Here is a 23,421-nt window from a genome sequence, read left to right as displayed (position 1 = left end):
CGGTGAAACAGAGATGCAAGGAGAGGCACCTGATTCCCACAGTGAAACAGAGATGCAAGGAGAGGCACCTGATGCCCTCGGTGAAACAGAGATGCAAGGAGAGGCACCTGATGCCCACGGTGAAACAGAGATGCAAGGAGAGGCACCTGATGCCCACGGTGAAACAGAGATGCAAGGAGAGGCACCTGATGCCCACAGTGAAACAGAGATGCAAGGAGAGGCACCTGATGCCCACAGTGAAACAGAGATGCAAGGAGAGGCAACTAATGCCCACGGTGAAACAGAGATGCAAGGAGAGGCACCTAATATAATAATAATAATAATAATATATGCCATTTAGCAGACGCTTTTATCCAAAGCGACTTACAGTCATGTGTGCATACATTCTACGTATGGGTGGTCCCGGGGATCGAACCCACTACCCTGGTGTTACAAGCACCATGCTCTACCAACTGAGCTACAGAAGGACCTAATGCCCACGGTGAAACAGAGATGCAAGGAGAGGCACCTGATGCCCACGGTGAAACATGGTGTTGGGTCAGTGATTGTTTTTCCTAGCCACCGTGCTTCTACACCTGCATTGCTTGCTGTTTGGGGTTTTAGGCTGGGTTTCTGTACAGCACTTTGCGATATCAGCCGGTGTAAGAAGGGCTATGTACCTTATGGGGGAAGTATTTACCTGGGACTCGACCATGTACTTTGTGGGGGCTTTGGTGATCTTCTAGCTGGTAGCAGAGTGAACCGGCCGTGGCTCGGGGGGCTGAGGTCCTCGATGATCTTCTAGCTGGTAGCAGAGTGAACCGGCCGTGGCTCGGGGGGCTGAGGTCCTCGATGATCTTCTAGATGGTAGCAGAGTGAACCGGCCGTGGCTCGGGGGGCTGAGGTCCTCGATGATCTTCTAGATGGTAGCAGGATGAACCGGCCGTGGCTCGGGGGGCTGAGGTCCTTGATTACCTTCTAGATGGTAGCAGGGTGAACCGGCCGTGGCTCGGGGGGCTGAGGTCCTTGATGACCTTCTAGATGGTAGCAGGGTGAACCGGCCGTGGCTCGGGGGGCTGAGGTCCTTGATGACCTTCTAGATAGTAGCAGGGTGAACCGGCCGTGGCTCGGGGGGCTGAGGTCCTTGATGATCTTCGTGGCCTTCCTGTGACGACGAGTGTTGTAGATGTCCTGGAGGACAGGCAGCGTGCTCCAGGTGAGAGACGTGCTGTTGAGGGCAGTACAGTCGCCGTACCAGGCGGCGATGCCCAACAGAATCGTCTCAATAGTGCATCGGTAGAAGTTGAATATCTTCAGCCGCCTGAGGTTGAAGAGGCGGTGTAGGAACCTGAAGCCTGTCGATCTGGAGGGGAGCGTACTCCCTCTGCTGTCTCCTGAAGCCCGTCGATGTGGAGGGGGGCATACTCCCTCTGCTGTCTCCTGAAGCCCGTCGATGTGGAGGGGGGCGTACTCCCTCTGCTGTCTCCTGAAGCCCGTCGATGTGGAGGGGGGCATACTCCCTCTGCTGTCTCCTGAAGCGTGTCGATGTGGAGGGGAGCATACTCCCTCTGCTGTCTCCTGAAGCGTGTCGATGTGGAGGGGGGCATACTCCCTCTGCTGTCTCCTGAAGCGTGTCGATGTGGAGGGGGGCATACTCCCTCTGCTGTCTCCTGAAGCCCGTCGATGTGGAGGGGGGCGTACTCCCTCTGCTGTCTCCTGAAGCCCGTCGATGTGGAGGGGGGCGTACTCCCTCTGCTGTCTCCTGAAGCCCGTCGATGTGGAGGGGGGCGTACTCCCTCTGCTGTCTCCTGAAGCCCGTCGATGTGGAGGGGGGCGTACTCCCTCTGCTGTCTCCTGAAGCCCGTCGATGTGGAGGGGGGCGTACTCCCTCTGCTGTCTCCTGAAGCCTGTCGATGTGGAGGGGGGCGTACTCCCTCTGCTGTCTCAACCTTCCGGTTACTAGTCCAACGCTCTAACCACTAGGCTACGCTGCCGCCCCAATGCTGAGTTGTAGTCAATGAACAGCATTCTTACATAGGTGTTCCTCTTGCCCAGCTGGGATAGGGCAGTGTGCAGTGCGAGGTCAATTGTCCTTGGTTCTGTTGGGGCGGTATGCAAATTGTAGTGGGTCTAGGGTGTCCGATAAGGTGGAGTTGATATGGTCCTTGACCAGTCTCTCAGAACACTTCATGAGTCATTTAGTTCAGTTACCTGAGCTTTCTCGTGTAGAGAAACAATCGTGGACATACATAAAGCAAGTGGGGACATCAGACTGGGGGTAGGGAGAGTGGGGACATCAGACTGGGGGTAGGGAGAGTGGGGACATCAGACTGGGGGTAGGGAGAGTGGGGACATCAGACTGGGGGTAGGGAGAGTGGGGACATCAGACTGGGGGTAGGGAGAGTGGGGACATCAGACTGGGGGTAGGGAGAGTGGGGACATCAGACTGGGGGTAGGGAGAGTGGGGAAATCAGACTGGGGGTAGGGAGAGTGGGGACATCAGACTGGGGGTAGGGAGAGTGGGGACATCAGACTGGGGGTAGGGAGAGTGGGGACATCAGACTGGGGGTAGGGAGAGTGGGGACATCAGACTGGGGATAGGGGGAGTGGGGACATCAGACTGGGGGTAGGGAGAGTGGGGACATCAGACTGGGGATAGGGAGAGTGGGGACATCAGACTGGGGGTAGGGAGAGTGGGGACATCAGACTGGGGATAGGGAGAGTGGGGACATCAGACTGGGGATAGGGAGAGTGGGGACATCAGACTGGGGGTAGGGAGAGTGGGGACATCAGACTGGGGTAGGGAGAGTGGGGACATCAGACTGGGAGTAGGGAGAGTGGGGACATCAAACTGGGGGTAGGGAGAGTGGGGACATCAGACTGGGGGTAGGGAGAGTGGGGACATCAGACTGGGGGTAGGGAGAGTGGGGACATCAGACTGGGGGTAGGGAGAGTGGGGACATCAGACTGGGGGTAGGGAGAGTGGGGACATCAGACTGGGGGTAGGGAGAGTGGGGACATCAGACTGGGGATAGGGGGAGTGGGGACATCAGACTGGGGGTAGGGAGAGTGGGGACATCAGACTGGGGGTAGGGAGAGTGGGGACATCAGACTGGGGGTAGGGAGAGTGGGGACATCAGACTGGGGATAGGGAGAGTGGGGACATCAGACTGGGGATAGGGAGAGTGGGGACATCAGACTGGGGGTAGGGAGAGTGGGGACATCAGACTGGGGGTAGGGAGAGTGGGGACATCAGACTGGGGGTAGGGAGAGTGGGGACATCAGACTGGGGGTAGGGAGAGTGGGGACATCAGACTGGGGGTAGGGAGAGTGGGGACATCAGACTGGGGATAGGGAGAGTGGGGACATCAGACTGGGGGTAGGGAGAGTGGGGACATCAGACTGGGGGTAGGGAGAGTGGGGACATCAGACTGGGGATAGGGAGAGTGGGGACATCAGACTGGGGATAGGGAGAGTGGGGACATCAGACTGGGGATAGGGAGAGTGGGGACATCAGACTGGGGATAGGGAGAGTGGGGACATCAGACTGGGGGTAGGGAGAGTGGGGACATCAGACTGGGGGTAGGGAGAGTGGGGACATCAGACTGGGGATAGGGAGAGTGGGGACATCAGACTGGGGATAGGGAGAGTGGGGACATCAGACTGGGGGTAGGGAGAGTGGGGACATCAGACTGGGGGTAGGGAGAGTGGGGACATCAGACTGGGGGTAGGGAGAGTGGGGACATCAGACTGGGGGTAGGGAGAGTGGGGACATCAGACTGGGGGTAGGGAGAGTGGGGACATCAGACTGGGGGTAGGGAGAGTGGGGACATCAGACTGGGGGTAGGGAGAGTGGGGACATCAGACTGGGGGTAGGGAGAGTGGGGACATCAGACTGGGGATAGGGAGAGTGGGGACATCAGACTGGGGATAGGGAGAGTGGGGACATCAGACTGGGGGTAGGGAGAGTGGGGACATCAGACTGGGGATAGGGAGAGTGGGGACATCAGACTGGGGATAGGGAGAGTGGGGACATCAGACTGGGGGTAGGGAGAGTGGGGACATCAGACTGGGGGTAGGGAGAGTGGGGACATCAGACTGGGGATAGGGAGAGTGGGGACATCAGACTGGGGATAGGGAGAGTGGGGACATCAGACTGGGGATAGGGAGAGTGGGGACATCAGACTGGGGGTAGGGAGAGTGGGGACATCAGACTGGGGATAGGGAGAGTGGGGACATCAGACTGGGGGTAGGGAGAGTGGGGACATCAGACTGGGGGTAGGGAGAGTGGGGACATCAGACTGGGGGTAGGGAGAGTGGGGACATCAGACTGGAGGTAGGGAGAGTGGGGACATCAGACTGGGGGTAGGGAGAGTGGGGACATCAGACTGGGGATAGGGAGAGATTTGAATATGTCCGTAAACACTCCAGCTGGTCTGTACATGCTCTGATTTACCATTCACACTCTTCAGATATACTAATCACTGGATTACACACTCAATCATACACGGATTACTCTGTGTGTGTGTGTGTGTGTGTGTGTGTGTGTGTGTGTGTGTGTGTGTGTGTGTGTGTGTGTGTGTGTGTGTGTGTGTGTGTGTGTGTGTGTGTGTGTGTGTGCTAATGCTCACTAGTAGAGAGAGAGAGAGAATTTCACATTCTATCTGTTATTATGTACTCATAAGGGTTGCTGTGTTTTCCCTATCCTAGAGATGAAGGGAGAGAAGGAGAAAGCCTTCTTTTCAACCTGTTGTACGTAGTCAGTTGTTTCTTATTTAGCACTAGGCTAGCTACAGCAGTATCTTAGTGGGACCAAACCATAATGGCTGCTGTGTGTTCTCTAGCCTAGCAGTGCGATGCTAGATAACCTCATTCTGTTCTCTAGCCGAGCAGTGCGATGCTAGCTAACCTCATTCTGTTCTCTAGCCGAGCAGTGCGATGCTAGCTAACCTCATTCTGTTCTCTAGCCTAGCAGTGCGATGCTAGCTATCCTCATTCTGTTCTCTAGCCTAGCAGTGCGATGCTAGCTATCCTCTTTCTGTTCTCTAGCCGAGCAGTGCGATGCTAGCTAACCTCATTCTGTTCTCTGGCCTAGCAGTGCGACGCTAGCTAACCTCACCTACCTCTTTCTGCTGTCTAGCCTCACTAACCTCATTCTGTTCTCTGGCCTAGCAGTGCGACGCTGGCTAAACTCACCGACTTCTTTCTGCTAGCTAACCTCACTAACCTATTCTGTTGTCTAGCCTCATTGATCTCATTCTGCTGTCTAGCCTCACTGACCTCATTCTGCTAGCTATCCTCACTGACCTCATTCTGTTCTCTATCCTAGCAGTGTGATGCTAGCTATCCTCACTGACCTCATTCTGTTCTCTATCCTAGCAGTGCGATGCTAGCTGTCCTCACTGACCTCATTCTGTTCTCTATCCTAGCAGTGCGATGCTAGCTATCCTCACTGACCTCATTCTGCTAGCTATCCTCACTGACCTCATTCTGTTCTCTATCCTAGCAGTGCGATGCTAGCTATCCTCACTGACCTCATTCTGTTCTCTATCCTAGCAGTGCGATGCTAGCTATCCTCACTGACCTCATTCTGTTCTCTATCCTAGCAGTGCGATGCTAGCTATCCTCACTGACCTCATTCTGTTCTCTATCCTAGCAGTGCGATGCTAGCTATCCTCACTGACCTCATTCTGTTCTCTATCCTAGCAGTGCGATGCTAGCTAACCTCACTGACCTCATTCTGTTCTCTATCCTAGCAGTGCGATGCTAGCTATCCTCACTGACCTCATTCTGTTCTCTATCCTAGCAGTGCGATGCTAGCTATCCTCACTGACCTCATTCTGTTCTCTATCCTAGCAGTGCGATGCTAGCTATCCTCACTGACCTCATTCTGTTCTCTATCCTAGCAGTGCGATGCTAGCTATCCTCACTGACCTCATTCTGTTCTCTATCCTAGCAGTGCGATGCTAGCTAACCTCACTGACCTCATTCTGTTCTCTATCCTAGCAGTGCGATGCTAGCTATCCTCACTGACCTCATTCTGTTCTCTATCCTAGCAGTGCGATGCTAGCTATCCTCACTGACCTCATTCTGTTCTTTTTATTTTATTTTTGTATTTAACCTGTATCTAACCTTAAGAACAAATTCTTATTTACAATGACAGCCTACCAAAAGGCAAAAGGCCTCCTGTAGGGACGGGGGCCTCCCTCTCCCCCCCTCCCCTCCCTCCCTCTCCCCCTCTACCCCTCCCTCCCCCTCCCCCTCTCCCCCCTCCCCCCCCCCCCCTCCCTACCTCTCCCCCTCTCCCCCACCCCCTCCCTCCCTCTCCCCCTCCCCCTCCCTCCTCCCCCTCCCTCCCTCCCCTCTCCCCTCCCCCTCCCTCCCCCTCTCCCCCTCCCTCTCCCTCCCCCTCTCCCCTCCCCCTCCCTCCCCCTCTCCCTCTCTCCTCCTGTCAGTGTGTTGTTCAGTACCACTGTTTCTCCATCTGTTTCTTTGTTAATTGTTCTCTCTGTTGAGAAAACAGTGTCACGTTGATGAGAATAAGACTAATAATGGTCAGTAATATAGCCCCCTCTAATCTATAATCACCTCCTGAAAGGCCTAATGGTGACACACACACACACACACACACACACACACACACACACACACACACACACACACACACACACACACACACACACACACACACACACACACACACACACACACACACACACACACACACACACACACACACACAGTAAACTACCCACACACACAGTATACTACACACACACACACAGTAAACTACACATACACACACACACACTCACATACACACACACGTCGACATATCGTCAGTTCATCTGATTAGTCTCTGGCAATATAGGGCAACAGTTAGGACTCTGTGTGTGTGTGTGCTGGAGCTGGAGACTCATATCTCCCTCACTAACTTTAACCATCAGCTGTCAGAGCAGCTCACAGATCACTGTACCATATCACTGGCAATCAAACTAGCAAAGCGTCAGTATAGAGACAAAGTACAGTCACAATTCAACGGCTCAGACACAAGAGGTATGTGGCAGGGTCTACAGTCAATCACGGATTACAAAAAGAAACCCAGCCCAGTCACGGACCAGGATGTCTTGCTCCCAGGCAGACTAAATAACTTTTTTGCCCGCTTTGAGGACAATACAGTGCCACTGACACGGCCCGCAACCAAAACCTGCGGACACTCCTTCACTGCAGCCGAGGTGAGTACAACATTTAAACGTGTTAACCCTCGCAAGGCTGCAGGCCCAGACGGCATCCCCAGCCGCGTCCACAGAGCATGCGCAGACCAGCTGGCTGGTGTGCTTACGGACATATTCAATCAATCCTTATCCCAGTCTGCTGTTCCCACATGCTTCAAGAGGGCCACCATTGTCCCTGTTCCCAAGAAAGCTAACTGAGCTAAACGACTACCGCCCTGTAGCACTCACTTCCGTCATCATGAAGTGCTTTGAGAGACTAGTCAAGGACCATATCACCTCCACCCTACCTGACACCCTAGACCCACTCCAATTTGCTTACCGCCCAAATAGGTCCACAGACGACACAATCTCAACCACACTCCCCTAAACCCATCTGGACAAGAGGAATACCTATGTGAGAATGCTGTTCATCGATGACAGCTCAGCATTTAACATCATAGTACCCTCCAAACTCGTCACCAAGCTCGAGACCCTGGGTCTTGACCCCGCCCTGTGCAAGTGGGTACTGGACTTTCTGACCGGCTGCCCCCAGGTGGTGAGGGTAGGTAACAACATCTCCACCCCGCTGATCCTCAACACTGGGTCCCCACAAGGGTGCGTTCTCAGCCCTCTCCTCTACTCCCTGTTCACCCACGACTGCGTGGCCATGCACGCCTCCAATTCAATCATCAAGTTTGCAGACGACACTACAGTGGTAGGCTTGATTACCAACAACGACGAGACGGCCTACAGGGAGGAGGTGAGGGGTCTCGGAGTGTGGTGTCAGGAAAATAACCTCACACTCAACGTCAACAAAACAAAGGAGATGATTGTGGACTTCAGGAAACAGCAGAGGGAACAGCCCCCTATCCACATCGATGGAACAGTAGTGGAGAGGGTAGTAAGTTAAGTTCCTCTGCGTACACATCACAGACAAACTGAAATGGTCCACCCACGCAGACAGTGTGGTGAAGAAGGCGCAGCAGCGCCTCTTCAACCTCAGGAGGCTGAAGAAATTCGGCTTGTCACCAAAAGCACTCACAAACTTCTACAGATGCACAATCGAGAGCATCCTGTCGGGCTGTATCACCGCCTGGTATGGCAACTGCTCCGCCCACAACCGTAAGGCTCTCCAGAGGGTAGTGAGGTCTGCACAACGCATCACCGGGGGCAAACTACCTGCCCTCCAGGACACCTATGGGTCAGGGTATGGGTCAGAATATGGGTCAGGGTATGGTTCATGGTTTTGGTCGGGGTATGGGTCTAGGTATAGGTCTAGGTAGGAGTCAGGGTATGGGTCTAGGTAGGGGTCAGGGTATGGGTCAGGGTATGGGTCAGGCTATGGGTCTAGGTATGTGTCTAGGTATGGGTCAGGGTATGGGTCAGGGCATGGGTCAGGGTATGGGTCAGGGCATGGGTCTAGGTATGTGTCTAGGTATGGGTCAGGGTATGGGTCAGGGCATGGGTCAGGGTATGGGTCAGGGCATGGGTCTAGGTATGCGTCTAGGTATGGGTCATGGTAGGGGTCAGGGTATGGGTCAGGGTATGGGTCAGGGCATAGGTCTAGGTATGCGTCTAGGTATGGGTCAAGGTATGGGTCAGGGTATGGGTCAGGGTATGGGTCAGGGTATGGGTCAGGGTATGGGTCTAGGTATGGGTCAGGGTATGGGTCTAGGTATGCGTCTAGGTATGGGTCAGGGTATGGGTCAGGGTATGGGTCAGGGCATGGGTCAGGGTATGGGTCAGGGCATGGGTCTAGGTATGCGTCTAGGTATGGGTCAGGGTATGGGTCAGGCTATGGGTCAGGGTATGGGTAAGGGTATGGGTCAGGGTATGGTTCATGGTTTGGGTCAGGGTATGGGTATGGGTCTAGGTATAGATCAGAATATGGGTCAGGGTATGGGTCTAGGTATGGGTCTAGGTTTGAGTAGGGGTATGGATCTTGGTATGGTTCTAGGTAAGGGTCTAGGAAACGGGCTACAGTAGAACAGGTTGAGAGCTTCAATTTCCTTGGTGTCCACATCACCAACAAACGAACATGGTCCAAACACACTAAGACAGTGGTGAAGAGGGCACGACAAAACCTATTCCCCCTCAGGAGACTGAAAAGATTTGGCATGGGTCCTCAGATCCTCAAAAGGTTCTACAGCTGCAACACCAAGAGCATCCTGACTAGTTGCATCACTGCCTGGATTGGCAACTGCTCGGCCTCCGACCGCAAGGAACTATAGAGGGTAGTGCGTACGGACCAGTACATCACTGGGGACAAGCTTCCTGCCATCCAGGACCTCTGTATCAGGTGTTGTCAGAGGAAGGCCCTGAAAATGGTCAAAGACTCCAGCCACCCTAGTCATAGACTGTTCTCTCTGCTACCGCACGGCAAGTGGTACCGGAGCGCCAAGTATGGGTCCAAAGTCCTTCTTAACAGCTTCTACCCCCCAGGCCATAAGACTCCTGAACAGCTAATCAAAGGGCTACCCAGACCAGAGAGGGAGAGACAATGAGAGAGAGAGAGAGAGAGAGAGAGAGAGAGAGAGAGAGAGAGAGAGAGAGAGAGAGAGAGAGAGAGAGAGAGAGAGAGAGAGAGAGAGAGAGAGAGAGAGAGAGAGAGAGAGAGAGGACTTAAGATGGGATGGTCAGAACAGCAACAGAAAGAGAGAGGAGTTAAGATGGGATGGTTAGAACAGCAACAGAAAGAAAGAGAGATAGAGGAGTTAAGATGGGATGGTCAGAACAGCAACAGAAAGAGAGAGGAGTGGAGATGGGATGGTCAGAACAGCAACAGAAAGAGAGAGGAGTTAAGATGGGATGGTCAGAACAGCAACAGAAAGAGAGAGTTAAGAGTTAAACAGATGGGATGGGATCAGAACAGCAACAGAAAGAGAGAGGAGTTAAGATGGGATGGATTAAGATGGGATGGTCAGAACAGCAACAGAAAGAGAGAGGAGTTAAGATGGGATGGTCAGAACAGCAACAGAAAGAGAGAGGAGTTAAGATGGGATGGTCAGAACAGCAACAGAAAGAGAGAGGAGTTAAGATGGGATGGTCAGAACAGCAACAGAAAGAGAGAGGAGTTAAGATGGGATGGTCAGAACAGCAACAGAAAGAGAGAGGAGTTAAGATGGGATGGACAGAACAGCAACAGAAAGAGAGAGGAGTTAAGATGGGATGGTCAGAACAGCAACAGAAAGAGAGAGGAGTTAAGATGGGATGGTTAGAACAGCAACAGAAAGAGAGAGGTTAAGATGGGATGGTCAGAACAGCAACAGAAAGAGAGAGAGAGAGGAGTTAAGATGGGATGGTCAGAACAGCAACAGAAAGAGAGAGTAGTTAAGATGGGATGGTTAGAACAGCAACAGAAAGAGAGAGGAGTTAAGATGGGATGGTCAGAACAGCAACAGAAAGAGAGAGGAGTTAAGATGGGATGGTCAGAACAGCAACAGAAAGAGAGAGGAGTTAAGATGGGATGGTCAGAACAGCAACAGAAAGAGAGAGGAGTTAAGATGGGATGGTCAGAACAGCAACAGAAAGAGAGAGGAGTTAAGATGGGATGGACAGAACAGCAACAGAAAGAGAGAGGTGTTAAGATGGGATGGTCAGAACAGCAACAGAAAGAGAGAGGAGTTAAGATGGGATGGTTAGAACAGCAACAGAAAGAGAGAGGTTAAGATGGGATGGTCAGAACAGCAACAGAAAGAGAGAGAGAGAGGAGTTAAGATGGGATGGTCAGAACAGCAACAGAAAGAGAGAGTAGTTAAGATGGGATGGTTAGAACAGCAACAGAAAGAGAGAGGAGTTAAGATGGGATGGTCAGAACAGCAACAGAAAGAGAGAGGAGTTATAGGTGGGGGTAGAAGCTACTTCATTACTGTCAGGTTGCCCCACCTACGTCCTCCATCTCTCTCTCCATCTCTCCTCCATCTCTCTCTCCATCTCTCCTCCATCTCTCTCCATCTCTCTCTCCATCTCTCTCTCCATCTCTCCTCCATCTCTCCATCTCTCCTCCATTTCTCTCTCCATCTCTCTCTCCATCTCTCCTCCATCTCACCTCCTCATAGTAAAATATTTAAAACAGCCCACCTCTGTCCCACCATACACACACTCCTCCTTCACACCACACACACACACACTCCTCCTTCCCAACACACACACCTCCTTCCCAACACACACACCTCCTTCACACCACACACACACCTCCTTCCCAACACACACACATCTCCTTCACACCACACACACCTCCTTCCCAACACACACACAACTCCTTCCCAACACACACACCTCCTTCACACCACACACACCTCCTTCCCAACATACACACTCCTCCTTCCCAACACACACACCTCCTTCCCAACACACACACCTCCTTCCCAACACACACAGCTCCTTCCCAACACACACTCCTCCTTCACACCACGCACACCTCCTTCCCAACACACACACACCTCCTTCCCAACACATACACCTCCTTCCCAACACACACACCTCCTTCCCAACACACACACACACCTCCTTCCCAACACACACACTCCTCCTTCCCAACACACACACTCAATCAAATGTATTTATAAAGCCCTTTTTACATCAGCAGATCCAATCAAATCAAATTGTATTTGTCACAAGCCCTTAAACAACAATGCAGTTTTCAGAAAATTTAATTAAGAAAATATTTACTAAATAAACTAAAGTAATAAAAGAAAATATAAATTGTAACACAATAAAATAACAATAATGAGGCTATATACTGGAGATACCAGTACTGAGTCAATGTACAGAAGGCTATATACTGGAGGTACCAGTACTGAGTCAATGTACAGAAGGCTATATACTGGAGGTACCAGTACTGAGTCAATGTACAGAAGGCTCCTGATGTACTGGAGGTTATATACAGAGGGTACAGGTACTGAGTCAATGTACAGGAGGCTATATACTGGAGGTACCAGTACTGAGTCAATCTACAGGAGGATAAATACAGAGGGTACAGGTACTGAGTCAATGTACAGGAGGCTATATACAGAGGGTACAGGTACCGAGTCAATGTACAGGAGGCTCCTGATGTACTGGAGGCTAAATACAGAGGGTACAGGTACCGAGTCAATCTACAGAAGGCTCCTGATGTACTGGAGGTTATATACAGAGGGTACAGGTACTGAGTCAATGTACAGGAGGCTAAATACAGAGGGTACAGGTACTGAGTCAATGTACAGGAGGCTATATACTGGAGGTACCAGTACTGAGTCAATGTACAGAAGGCTCCTGATGTACTGGAGGTTATATACAGAGGGTACAGGTACTGAGTCAATCTACAGGAGGCTCCTGATGTACTGGAGGTTATATACAGAGGGTACAGATACTGAGTCAATGTACAGAAGGCTCCTGATGTACTGGAGGTTATATACAGAGGGTACAGGTACTGAGTCAATGTACAGGAGGCTAAATACAGAGGGTACAGGTACTGAGTCAATATACAGGAGGTTATATACAAAGGGTACAGATACTGAGTCAATGTACAGAAGGTTATATACAGAGGGTACAGGTACTGAGTCGATGTACAGGAGGCTAAATACAGAGGGTACAGGTACTGAGTCAATGTACAGGAGGTTATATACAGAGGGTACAGATACTGAGTCAATGTACAGAAGGCTATATACAGAGGGTACAGATACTGAGTCAATGTACAGAAGGTTATATACAGAGGGTACAGGTACTGAGTCAATGTACAGGAGGCTAAATACAGGAGGTACGGTACACATTCCTCCCCATCCTGCTCTAGTCTTTTATTGATAATGACGGAGTTAAAGCTGCCCTGACAGCTCGAGGCTGGGGGGGCGTGCTGCGCATGAGGGGGTTGAGCGGGTGCGAGCCATTAGCACGAGCCCGAGGTGTGCCCAGCCTCCACGCACGCACTCTCTCTCTCTCTCACGCGCATGCACACACAATCTCACTGGTAGTGATGGTGGTGGAGGGGAGAAGGAAAAACAAAAGTGCTGGTCTGCGCTGTTCTGGTCTGTGGTAGTTGCGGTGTCTGATAACCGTCAGTAAAGAGGCAACGGTCCCGAGTCTACACTTTACTGGCTACTGTTTACTGACACCCATTCTTCTGTTTTCTGGAGATAAACACGCAGCAAGACTGGAGGCGACAGAATCCTTAGTGAATCACGTAGGTAAGCAAACTATGAAAAACAATCATTTATTGCATCGATATAAGCAACACAAAAAAACGCATCGCTTCTATATCCTTTTCGCTCTCATTTTCTATGCAGCTGTTATTTTTAATGTAACCTTTATTAAACTAGGCAAGTAATTTAATAGCAAATTTGTATTTACAATGACGGCCTACCGGGGGAAGTGCCTCGTTCAGGGGAAGAACAACAGATGTTTATCTTGTCAGCTCAGGGATTCGACCCAGCAACGTTTCGGGTTACTGGTCCACCGCTGTAACTCGGCTTCCTGCCGCCCCATTATTAGAAGTGTGTCATTCATTGTTGATTCGTTGATATGATTCTAATGTTGATCAGTTTGATCGAACCAGTTGAAAGTGGTCTCCATGCACTCATTGGACAATGTGAAACCTCTACGTTGTCAATTGGACACAATAACACAATCAAACCATTTTTTTTAGATGTAATATTAATCTTGTTTATCAGTCATATTTTTTTTATCCGTTTTTGTATATGTTTGAATTGTAATCGAAGAGTTTCGTAAACAATTGGATAGGTAGTGATTGTGTTCAAGCGGAGACTCCCTGCAGTATCTCTGCTCTGGTCTCTGTGCGCAGCATTTACATATTTATAAAGCAACAGAAAGCACATGGCTATCGGACTAAGACCAGTCACTAATTCCCTGCTTCCCTTGCAACCCCATGACATACCATGCCTAGCCAAGCCTACTATACATAATCTGTCATTAGCAAGTTATTTTGAGACCGCGGACACTAGTCCTGGCTAACAGAGATAGACCGCGGCTTTCTGGACAAACCGGTTATTTGAAACTAAAACGCGTGTTGTTTGGACACCATTGTTACACATTTTATCCGGAATATCTCTCTGATTATCACGGGACATGTTTGTTTAGTTGGTTACATTTTTCGTACTAATTATCTATTTCTTTATTTAGATAGTGTAGCTGTGCTCGTGACCTTCAGCAGTGAGATGGAGCTGGAGCATTTCGACGAGCGGGATAAGTCGCAACGGAACAGCCGAGGAGGGGGCAGGTTGAACGGGGTGACCAGCCCGACACACAGCGCCCACTGCAGCCTCTACCGTTCCCGGACACTCAAGAACCTCAGCTCAGAGAAGAAGGCCAAGAAGGTCCGCTTCTACCGCAACGGGGACCGCTACTTTAACGGGATAGTGTACGCCATCTCAGTGGAGCGGTTCCGGTCGTTTGACGCGCTGCTGGCGGATCTAACCCGCACGCTGTCTGACAATGTGAATCTGCCGCAGGGCGTCAGGACCATTTACTCCGCGGACGGAACCAAAAAGATCACCAGCACCGATCAACTGTTGGAGGGTAATATGATGATTTAATTACTTTGGAAAACTGTCTCTATCTCTCTCTGTCTCGCTCTCTCTCTCTCTGTCTCGCCCTCTCTCTCTGTCTCGCTCTCTCTCTGTCTCGCTCTCTCTCTGTCTCATTGGATCTGGGTAGAGTATGGTTGATGATAAATTAGTGCCTATACACTGAGTGAACAAAACATTAAGAACACCTTTCTATTATTGAGTTGGGTTCCACAGGGATACTGGCCCATGTTGACTCCAACACTTCCTACAGTTGTGTCAAGTTGGCTGGATGTCCTTTGGGTGGTGGACCATTCTTGATACACACGGGAAACTGTTGAGTGTGGAAAAACCCAGCAGCGTTGCTGTTCTTGACACAAACCAGTGGACCTGGCACCTACTACCATACCCTGTTCAAAGGCGCTTAAATCTTTTGTCTTGCCCCATTCGCCCCCTGAATGGAGCACATACACAACCCATGTCTCAATTGTCTCAAGGCTTAAAGGTCCTTCTTTCACCTGTCTCCTCCTCTTCATCTTTCACCCGTCTCCTCCCCTTCTTCTTTCACCTGTCTCCTCCCCTTCATCTTTAACCCGTCTCCTCCTCTTCATCTACACTGATTGAAGTGGATTTAACAAGTGACATCAATAAGGGATCATAGCTTTCACCTGGATTCACCTGGTCAGTCTATGTCATGGAAAGAGCAGGTGTTCTTAATGTTTTGTACACTCAGTGTAGACGGGTTGGTTGTTTAGCAACAAAACGGATGGGTTGGTTGTTTAGCAACAAAACGGATGGGTTGGTTGTTTAGCAACAAAACGGATGGGTTGGTTGTTTAGCAACAAAACGGATGGGTTGGTTGTTTAGCAACAAAACGGATGGGTTGGTTGTTTAGCAACAAAACGGATGGGTTGGTTGTTTAGCAACAAAACGGATGGGTTGGTTGTTTAGCAACAAAACGGATGGGTTGGTTGTTTAGCAACAAAACGGATGGGTTGGTTGTTTAGCAACAAAACGGATGGGTTGGTTGTTTAGCAACAAAACGGATGGGTTGGTTGTTTAGCAACAAAACCAACCCTGCACAACGATGGGACAAAACAGACGAGGTTGGCTTAGCTTGTTGACAAAATGTAAATTATATTTAGTCTCCAAATGTTTATTGAAAACAACATATATCCATTGATCTGCTATCTGGCAATCCAGCATCATAACAACACATCCATTGATCTGCTATCTGGCAATCCAGCATTAAAACAACATATATCCATTGATCTGCTATCTGGCAATCCAGCATCATAACAACATATATCCATTGATCTGCTATCTGGCAATCCAGCATCATAACAACACATCCATTGATCTGCTATCTGGCAATCCAGCATCAAAACAACATATATCCATTGATCTGCTATCTGGCAATCCAGCATCATAACAACACATCCATTGATCTGCTATCTGGCAATCCAGCATCATAACAACACATCCATTGATCTGCTATCTGGCAATCCAGCATCAAAACAACATATATCCATTGATCTGCTATCTGGCAATCCAGCATCAAAACAACATATATCCATTGATCTGCTATCTGGCAATCCAGCATCAAAACAACATATATCCATTGATCTGCTATCTGGCAATCCAGCATCAAAACAACATATATCCATTGATCTGCTATCTGGCAATCCAGCATCATAACAACACATCCATTGATCTGCTATCTGGCAATCCAGCATCATAACACCATATATCCATTGATCTGCTATCTGGCAATCCAGCATCATAACAACACATCCATTGATCTGCTATCTGGCAATCCAGCATCATAACAACATATATCCATTGATCTGCTATCTGGCAATCCAGCATCATAACAACACATCCATTGATCTGCTATCTGGCAATCCAGCATCATAACAACATATATCCATTGATCTGCTATCTGGCAATCCAGCATCATAACAACACATCCATTGATCTGCTATCTGGCAATCCAGCATCAAAACAACATATATCCATTGATCTGCTATCTGGCAATCCAGCATCATAACAACACATCCATTGATCTGCTATCTGGCAATCCAGCATCATAACAACACATCCATTGATCTGCTATCTGGCAATCCAGCATCAAAACAACATATATCCATTGATCTGCTATCTGGCAATCCAGCATCAAAACAACATATATCCATTGATCTGCTATCTGGCAATCCAGCATCAAAACAACATATATCCATTGATCTGCTATCTGGCAATCCAGCATCATAACAACACATCCATTGATCTGCTATCTGGCAATCCAGCATCATAACACCATATATCCATTGATCTGCTATCTGGCAATCCAGCATCATAACAACACATCCATTGATCTGCTATCTGGCAATCCAGCATCATAACAACATATATCCATTGATCTGCTATCTGGCAATCCAGCATCATAACAACATATATCCATTGATCTGCTATCTGGCAATCCAGCATCAAAACAACATATATCCATTGATCTGCTATCTGGCAATCCAGCATCATAACAACATATATCCATTGATCTGCTATCTGGCAATCCAGCATCATAACAACATATATCCATTGATCTGCTATCTGGCAATCCAGCATCATAACAACATATATCCATTGATCTGCTATCTGGCAATCCAGCATCATAACAACACATCCATTGATCTGCTATCTGGCAATCCAGCATCATAACACCATATATCCATTGATCTGCTATCTGGCAATCCAGCATCATAACAACACATCCATTGATCTGCTATCTGGCAATCCAGCATCATAACAACATATATCCATTGATCTGCTATCTGGCAATCCAGCATCATAACAACATATATCCATTGATCTGCTATCTGGCAATCCAGCATCAAAACAACATATATCCATTGATCTGCTATCTGGCAATCCAGCATCATAACAACATATATCCATTGATCTGCTATCTGGCAATCCAGCATCATAACAACATATATCCATTGATCTGCTATCTGGCAATCCAGCATCATAACAACATATATCCATTGATCTGCTATCTGGCAATCCAGCATCATAACAACATATATCCATTGATCTGCTATCTGGCAATCCAGCATCATAACAACATATATCCATTGATCTGCTATCTGGCAATCCAGCATCATAACAACACATCCATTGATCTGCTATCTGGCAATCCAGCATCATAACAACACATGGACTTCTGCCTCATTGAAGCGTCTGCATCCTTTTTGTGACAGAAGTCGACTAACTCCTCCCAATTTGCAGTGGGAAGGACTATGATTGGGCAGATGGTAGCCGCTCATTTGCATCTAGATTGATACAACTCAGATACCTAGAAGATAGTCTAGGTATAAAATGACACTAATCCAACGCTTAAATGCATGGATGAGGTGACTAGACTAGGGCCGTATCCACATTGTTATAGAGGTGACTAGACTAGGGCCGTATCCACATTATTATAGAGGAGGTGACTAGACTAGGGCCGTATCCACATTGTTTTAGAGGTGACTAGACTAGGGCCGTATCCACATTGTTATAGAGGAGGTGACTAGACTAGGGCCGTATCCACATTGTTATAGAGGAGGTGACTAGACTAGGGCCGTATCCACATTGTTATAGAGGAGATGACTAGACTAGGGCCGTATCCACATTGTCATAGAGGAGGTGACTAGACTAGGGCCGTATCCACATTGTCATAGAGGAGGTGACTAGACTAGGGCCGTATCCACATTGTCATAGAGGTGACTAGACTAGGGCCTTATCCACATTGTTATAGAGGTGACTAGACTAGGGCCGTGTCCACATTGTTATAGAGGTGACTAGACTAGGGCCGTGTCCACATTGTTATAGAGGAGGTGACTAGACTAGGGCCGTATCCACATTGTTATAGAGGTGACTAGACTAGGGCCTTATCCACATTGTTATAGAGGAGGTGACTAGACTAGGGCCGTATCCACATTGTTATAGAGGAGGTGACTAGACTAGGGCCGTATCCACATTGTTATAGAGGAGATGAATAGACTAGGGCCGTATCCACATTGTTATAGAGATGACTAGACTAGGGCCGTATCCACATTGTCATAGAGGTGACTAGACTAGGGCCGTATCCACATTGTTATAGAGGTGACTAGACTAGGGCCGTATCCACATTGTTATAGAGGTGACTAGACTACGGCCGTATCCACATTGTTATAGAGGAGGTGACTAGACTAGGGCCGTATCCACATTGTTATAGAGGTGACTAGACTAGGGCCGTATCCACATTGTTATAGAGGTGACTAGACTACGGCCGTATCCACATTGTTATAGAGGAGGTGACTAGACTAGGGCCGTATCCACATTGTTATAGAGATGACTAGACTAGGGCCTTATCCACATTGTTATAGAGGAGGTGACTAGACTAGGGCCGTATCCACATTGTTATAGAGGTGACTAGACTAGGGCCTTATCCACATTGTTATAGAGGAGGTGACTAGACTAGGGCGTATCCACATTATTATAGAGGAGGTGACTAGACTAGGGCCATATCCATATTGTTATAGAGGAGGTGACTAGACTAGGGCCGTATCCACATTGTTATAGAGGAGGTGACTAGACTAGGGCCTTATCCACATTGTTATAGAGGTGACTAGACTAGGGCCGTATCCACATTGTTATAGAGGAGGTGACTAGACTAGGGCCGTATCCACATTGTTATAGAGGAGGTGACTAGACTAGGGCCTTATCCACATTGTTATAGAGGTGACTAGACTAGGGCCGTATCCACATTGTCATAGAGGTGACTAGACTAGGGCCGTATCCACATTATTATAGAGCAGATGACTAGACTAGGGCCTTATCCACATTATTATAGAGGAGGTGACTAGACTAGGGCCATATCCACATTGTTATAGAGGAGGTGACTAGACTAGGGCCGTATCCACATTGTTATAGAGGTGACTAGACTAGGGCCGTATCCACATTGTCATAGAGGTGACTAGACTAGGGCCGTATCCACATTGTTATAGAGGTGACTAGACTAGGGCCGTGTCCACATTGTTATAGAGGTGACTAGACTAGGGCCGTATCCACATTGTTATAGAGGTGACTAGACTAGGGCCATATCCACATTGTTATAGAGGTGACTAGACTAGGGCCGTATCCACATTGTTATAGAGGTGATTAGACTAAGGCCGTATCCACATTGTTATAGAGGTGACTAGACTAGGGCCGTATCCACATTGTTATAGAGGAGGTGACTAGACTAGGGCCGTATCCACATTGTTATAGAGGTGACTAGACTAGGGCCGTATCCACATTGTTATAGAGGTGACTAGACTAGGGCCATATCCACATTGTTATAGAGGTGACTAGACTAGGGCCTTATCCACATTATTATAGAGGAGGTGACTAGACTAGGGCCTTATCCACATTGTTATAGAGGAGGTGACTAGACTAGGGCCGTATCCACATTGTTATAGAGGAGATGACTAGACTAGGGCCGTATCCACATTGTTATAGAGGAGATGACTAGACTAGGGCCGTATCCTCATTGTTATAGAGGAGGTGACTAGACTAGGGCCGTATCCACATTGTTATAGAGGAGGTGACTAGACTAGGGCCGTATCCACATTGTTATAGAGGATGTGACTAGACTAGGGCCGTATCCACATTGTCATAGAGGTGACTAGACTAGGGCCTTATCCACATTGTTATAGAGGAGGTGACTAGACTAGGGCCGTATCCACATTGTTATAGAGGAGATGACTAGACTAGGGCCGTATCCACATTGTCATAGAGGAGGTGACTAGACTAGGGCCGTATCCACATTGTCATAGAGGAGGTGACTAGACTAGGGCCGTATCCACATTGTCATAGAGGTGACTAGACTAGGGCCTTATCCACATTGTTATAGAGGTGACTAGACTAGGGCCGTGTCCACATTGTTATAGAGGTGACTAGACTAGGGCCGTGTCCACATTGTTATAGAGGAGGTGACTAGACTAGGGCCGTATCCACATTGTTATAGAGGTGACTAGACTAGGGCCTTATCCACATTGTTATAGAGGAGGTGACTAGACTAGGGCCGTATCCACATTGTTATAGAGGAGGTGACTAGACTAGGGCCGTATCCACATTGTTATAGAGGAGATGAATAGACTAGGGCCGTATCCACATTGTTATAGAGATGACTAGACTAGGGCCGTATCCACATTGTCATAGAGGTGACTAGACTAGCGCCGTATCCACATTGTTATAGAGGTGACTAGACTAGGGCCGTATCCACATTGTTATAGAGGTGACTAGACTACGGCCGTATCCACATTGTTATAGAGGAGGTGACTAGACTAGGGCCGTATCCACATTGTTATAGAGGTGACTAGACTAGGGCCGTATCCACATTGTTATAGAGGTGACTAGACTACGGCCGTATCCACATTGTTATAGAGGAGGTGACTAGACTAGGGCCGTATCCACATTGTTATAGAGATGACTAGACTAGGGCCTTATCCACATTGTTATAGAGGAGGTGACTAGACTAGGGCCGTATCCACATTGTTATAGAGGTGACTAGACTAGGGCCTTATCCACATTGTTATAGAGGAGGTGACTAGACTAGGGCCGTATCCACATTATTATAGAGGAGGTGACTAGACTAGGGCCATATCCATATTGTTATAGAGGAGGTGACTAGACTAGGGCCGTATCCACATTGTTATAGAGGAGGTGACTAGACTAGGGCCTTATCCACATTGTTATAGAGGTGACTAGACTAGGGCCGTATCCACATTGTTATAGAGGAGGTGACTAGACTAGGGCCGTATCCACATTGTTATAGAGGAGGTGACTAGACTAGGGCCTTATCCACATTGTTATAGAGGTGACTAGACTAGGGCCGTATCCACATTGTCATAGAGGTGACTAGACTAGGGCCGTATCCACATTATTATAGAGCAGATGACTAGACTAGGGCCTTATCCACATTATTATAGAGGAGGTGACTAGACTAGGGCCATATCCACATTGTTATAGAGGAGGTGACTAGACTAGGGCCGTATCCACATTGTTATAGAGGTGACTAGACTAGGGCCGTATCCACATTGTCATAGAGGTGACTAGACTAGGGCCGTATCCACATTGTTATAGAGGTGACTAGACTAGGGCCGTGTCCACATTGTTATAGAGGTGACTAGACTAGGGCCGTATCCACATTGTTATAGAGGTGACTAGACTAGGGCCATATCCACATTGTTATAGAGGTGACTAGACTAGGGCCGTATCCACATTGTTATAGAGGTGATTAGACTAAGGCCGTATCCACATTGTTATAGAGGTGACTAGACTAGGGCCGTATCCACATTGTTATAGAGGAGGTGACTAGACTAGGGCCGTATCCACATTGTTATAGAGGTGACTAGACTAGGGCCGTATCCACATTGTTATAGAGGTGACTAGACTAGGGCCATATCCACATTGTTATAGAGGTGACTAGACTAGGGCCTTATCCACATTATTATAGAGGAGGTGACTAGACTAGGGCCTTATCCACATTGTTATAGAGGAGGTGACTAGACTAGGGCCGTATCCACATTGTTATAGAGGAGATGACTAGACTAGGGCCGTATCCACATTGTTATAGAGGAGATGACTAGACTAGGGCCGTATCCTCATTGTTATAGAGGAGGTGACTAGACTAGGGCCGTATCCACATTGTTATAGAGGAGGTGACTAGACTAGGGCCGTATCCACATTGTTATAGAGGATGTGACTAGACTAGGGCCGTATCCACATTGTCATAGAGGATGTGACTAGACTAGGGCCGTATCCACATTGTTATAGAGGAGTTGACTAGACTAGGGCCGTATTCACATTGTTATAGAGGAGGTGACTAGACTAGGGCCGTATCCACATTGTTATAGAGGAGGTGACTAGACTAGGGCCGTATCCACATTGTTATAGAGGAGGTGACTAGACTAGGGCCGTATCCTCATTGTTATAGAGGAGGTGACTAGACTAGGGCCGTATCCACATTGTTATAGAGGAGGTGACTAGACTAGGGCCGTATCCACATTGTTATAGAGGATGTGACTAGACTAGGGCCGTATCCACATTGTCATAGAGGATGTGACTAGACTAGGGCCGTATCCACATTGTTACAGAGGAGTTGACTAGACTAGGGCCGTATCCACATTGTTATAGAGGAGGTGACTAGACTAGGGCCGTATCCACATTGTTATAGAGGAGGTGACTAGACTAGGGCCGTATCCACATTGTTATAGAGGAGGTGACTAGACTAGGGCCGTATCCACATTGTTATAGAGGAGGTGACTAGACTAGGGCCTTATCCACATTGTTATAGAGGTGACTAGACTAGGGCCGTATCCACATTGTCATAGAGGAGGTGACTAGACTAGGGCCGTATCCACATTGTCATAGAGGAGGTGACTAGACTAGGGCCGTATCCACATTGTTATAGAGGAGGTGACTAGACTAGGGCCTTATCCACATTGTTATAGAGGTGACTAGACTAGGGCCGTATCCACATTGTTATAGAGGTGACTAGACTAGGGCCGTATCCACATTGTTATAGAGGTGGTGACTAGACTAGGGCCGTATCCACATTTTTATAGAGGAGGTGACTAGACTAGGGCCGTATCCACATTGTTATAGAGGAGGTGACTAGACTAGGGCCTTATCCACATTGTTATAGAGGTGACTAGACTAGGGCCGTA

General features: G+C 48.6%; 2 protein-coding genes across 2 annotated transcripts in view; one reads left to right on the top strand and one right to left on the bottom strand.

The window, feature by feature from the left end:
• Window positions 1–23,421, bottom strand: part of LOC124015443 (mucin-2-like) — a 312,521-nt gene that overhangs the window by 37,366 nt on the left and 251,734 nt on the right. The window lies entirely within an intron of this gene.
• LOC123990952 (serine/threonine-protein kinase DCLK1-like) overlaps window positions 14,145–23,421 on the top strand; it is an 84,012-nt gene continuing 74,735 nt past the window's right edge. The window contains exon 1 of the mRNA XM_046292006.1: window positions 14,145–14,702. Within this exon, the coding sequence (XP_046147962.1) occupies window positions 14,342–14,702 (361 nt within the window). The 5' untranslated portion in view covers window positions 14,145–14,341. The remainder of the gene's footprint in view (window positions 14,703–23,421) is intronic.

Source organism: Oncorhynchus gorbuscha, linkage group LG02 (assembly GCF_021184085.1).
Source record: "Oncorhynchus gorbuscha isolate QuinsamMale2020 ecotype Even-year linkage group LG02, OgorEven_v1.0, whole genome shotgun sequence".
Lineage (NCBI taxonomy): Eukaryota > Metazoa > Chordata > Actinopteri > Salmoniformes > Salmonidae > Oncorhynchus > Oncorhynchus gorbuscha.
This window is presented reverse-complemented; position numbering and strand designations above follow the sequence as displayed.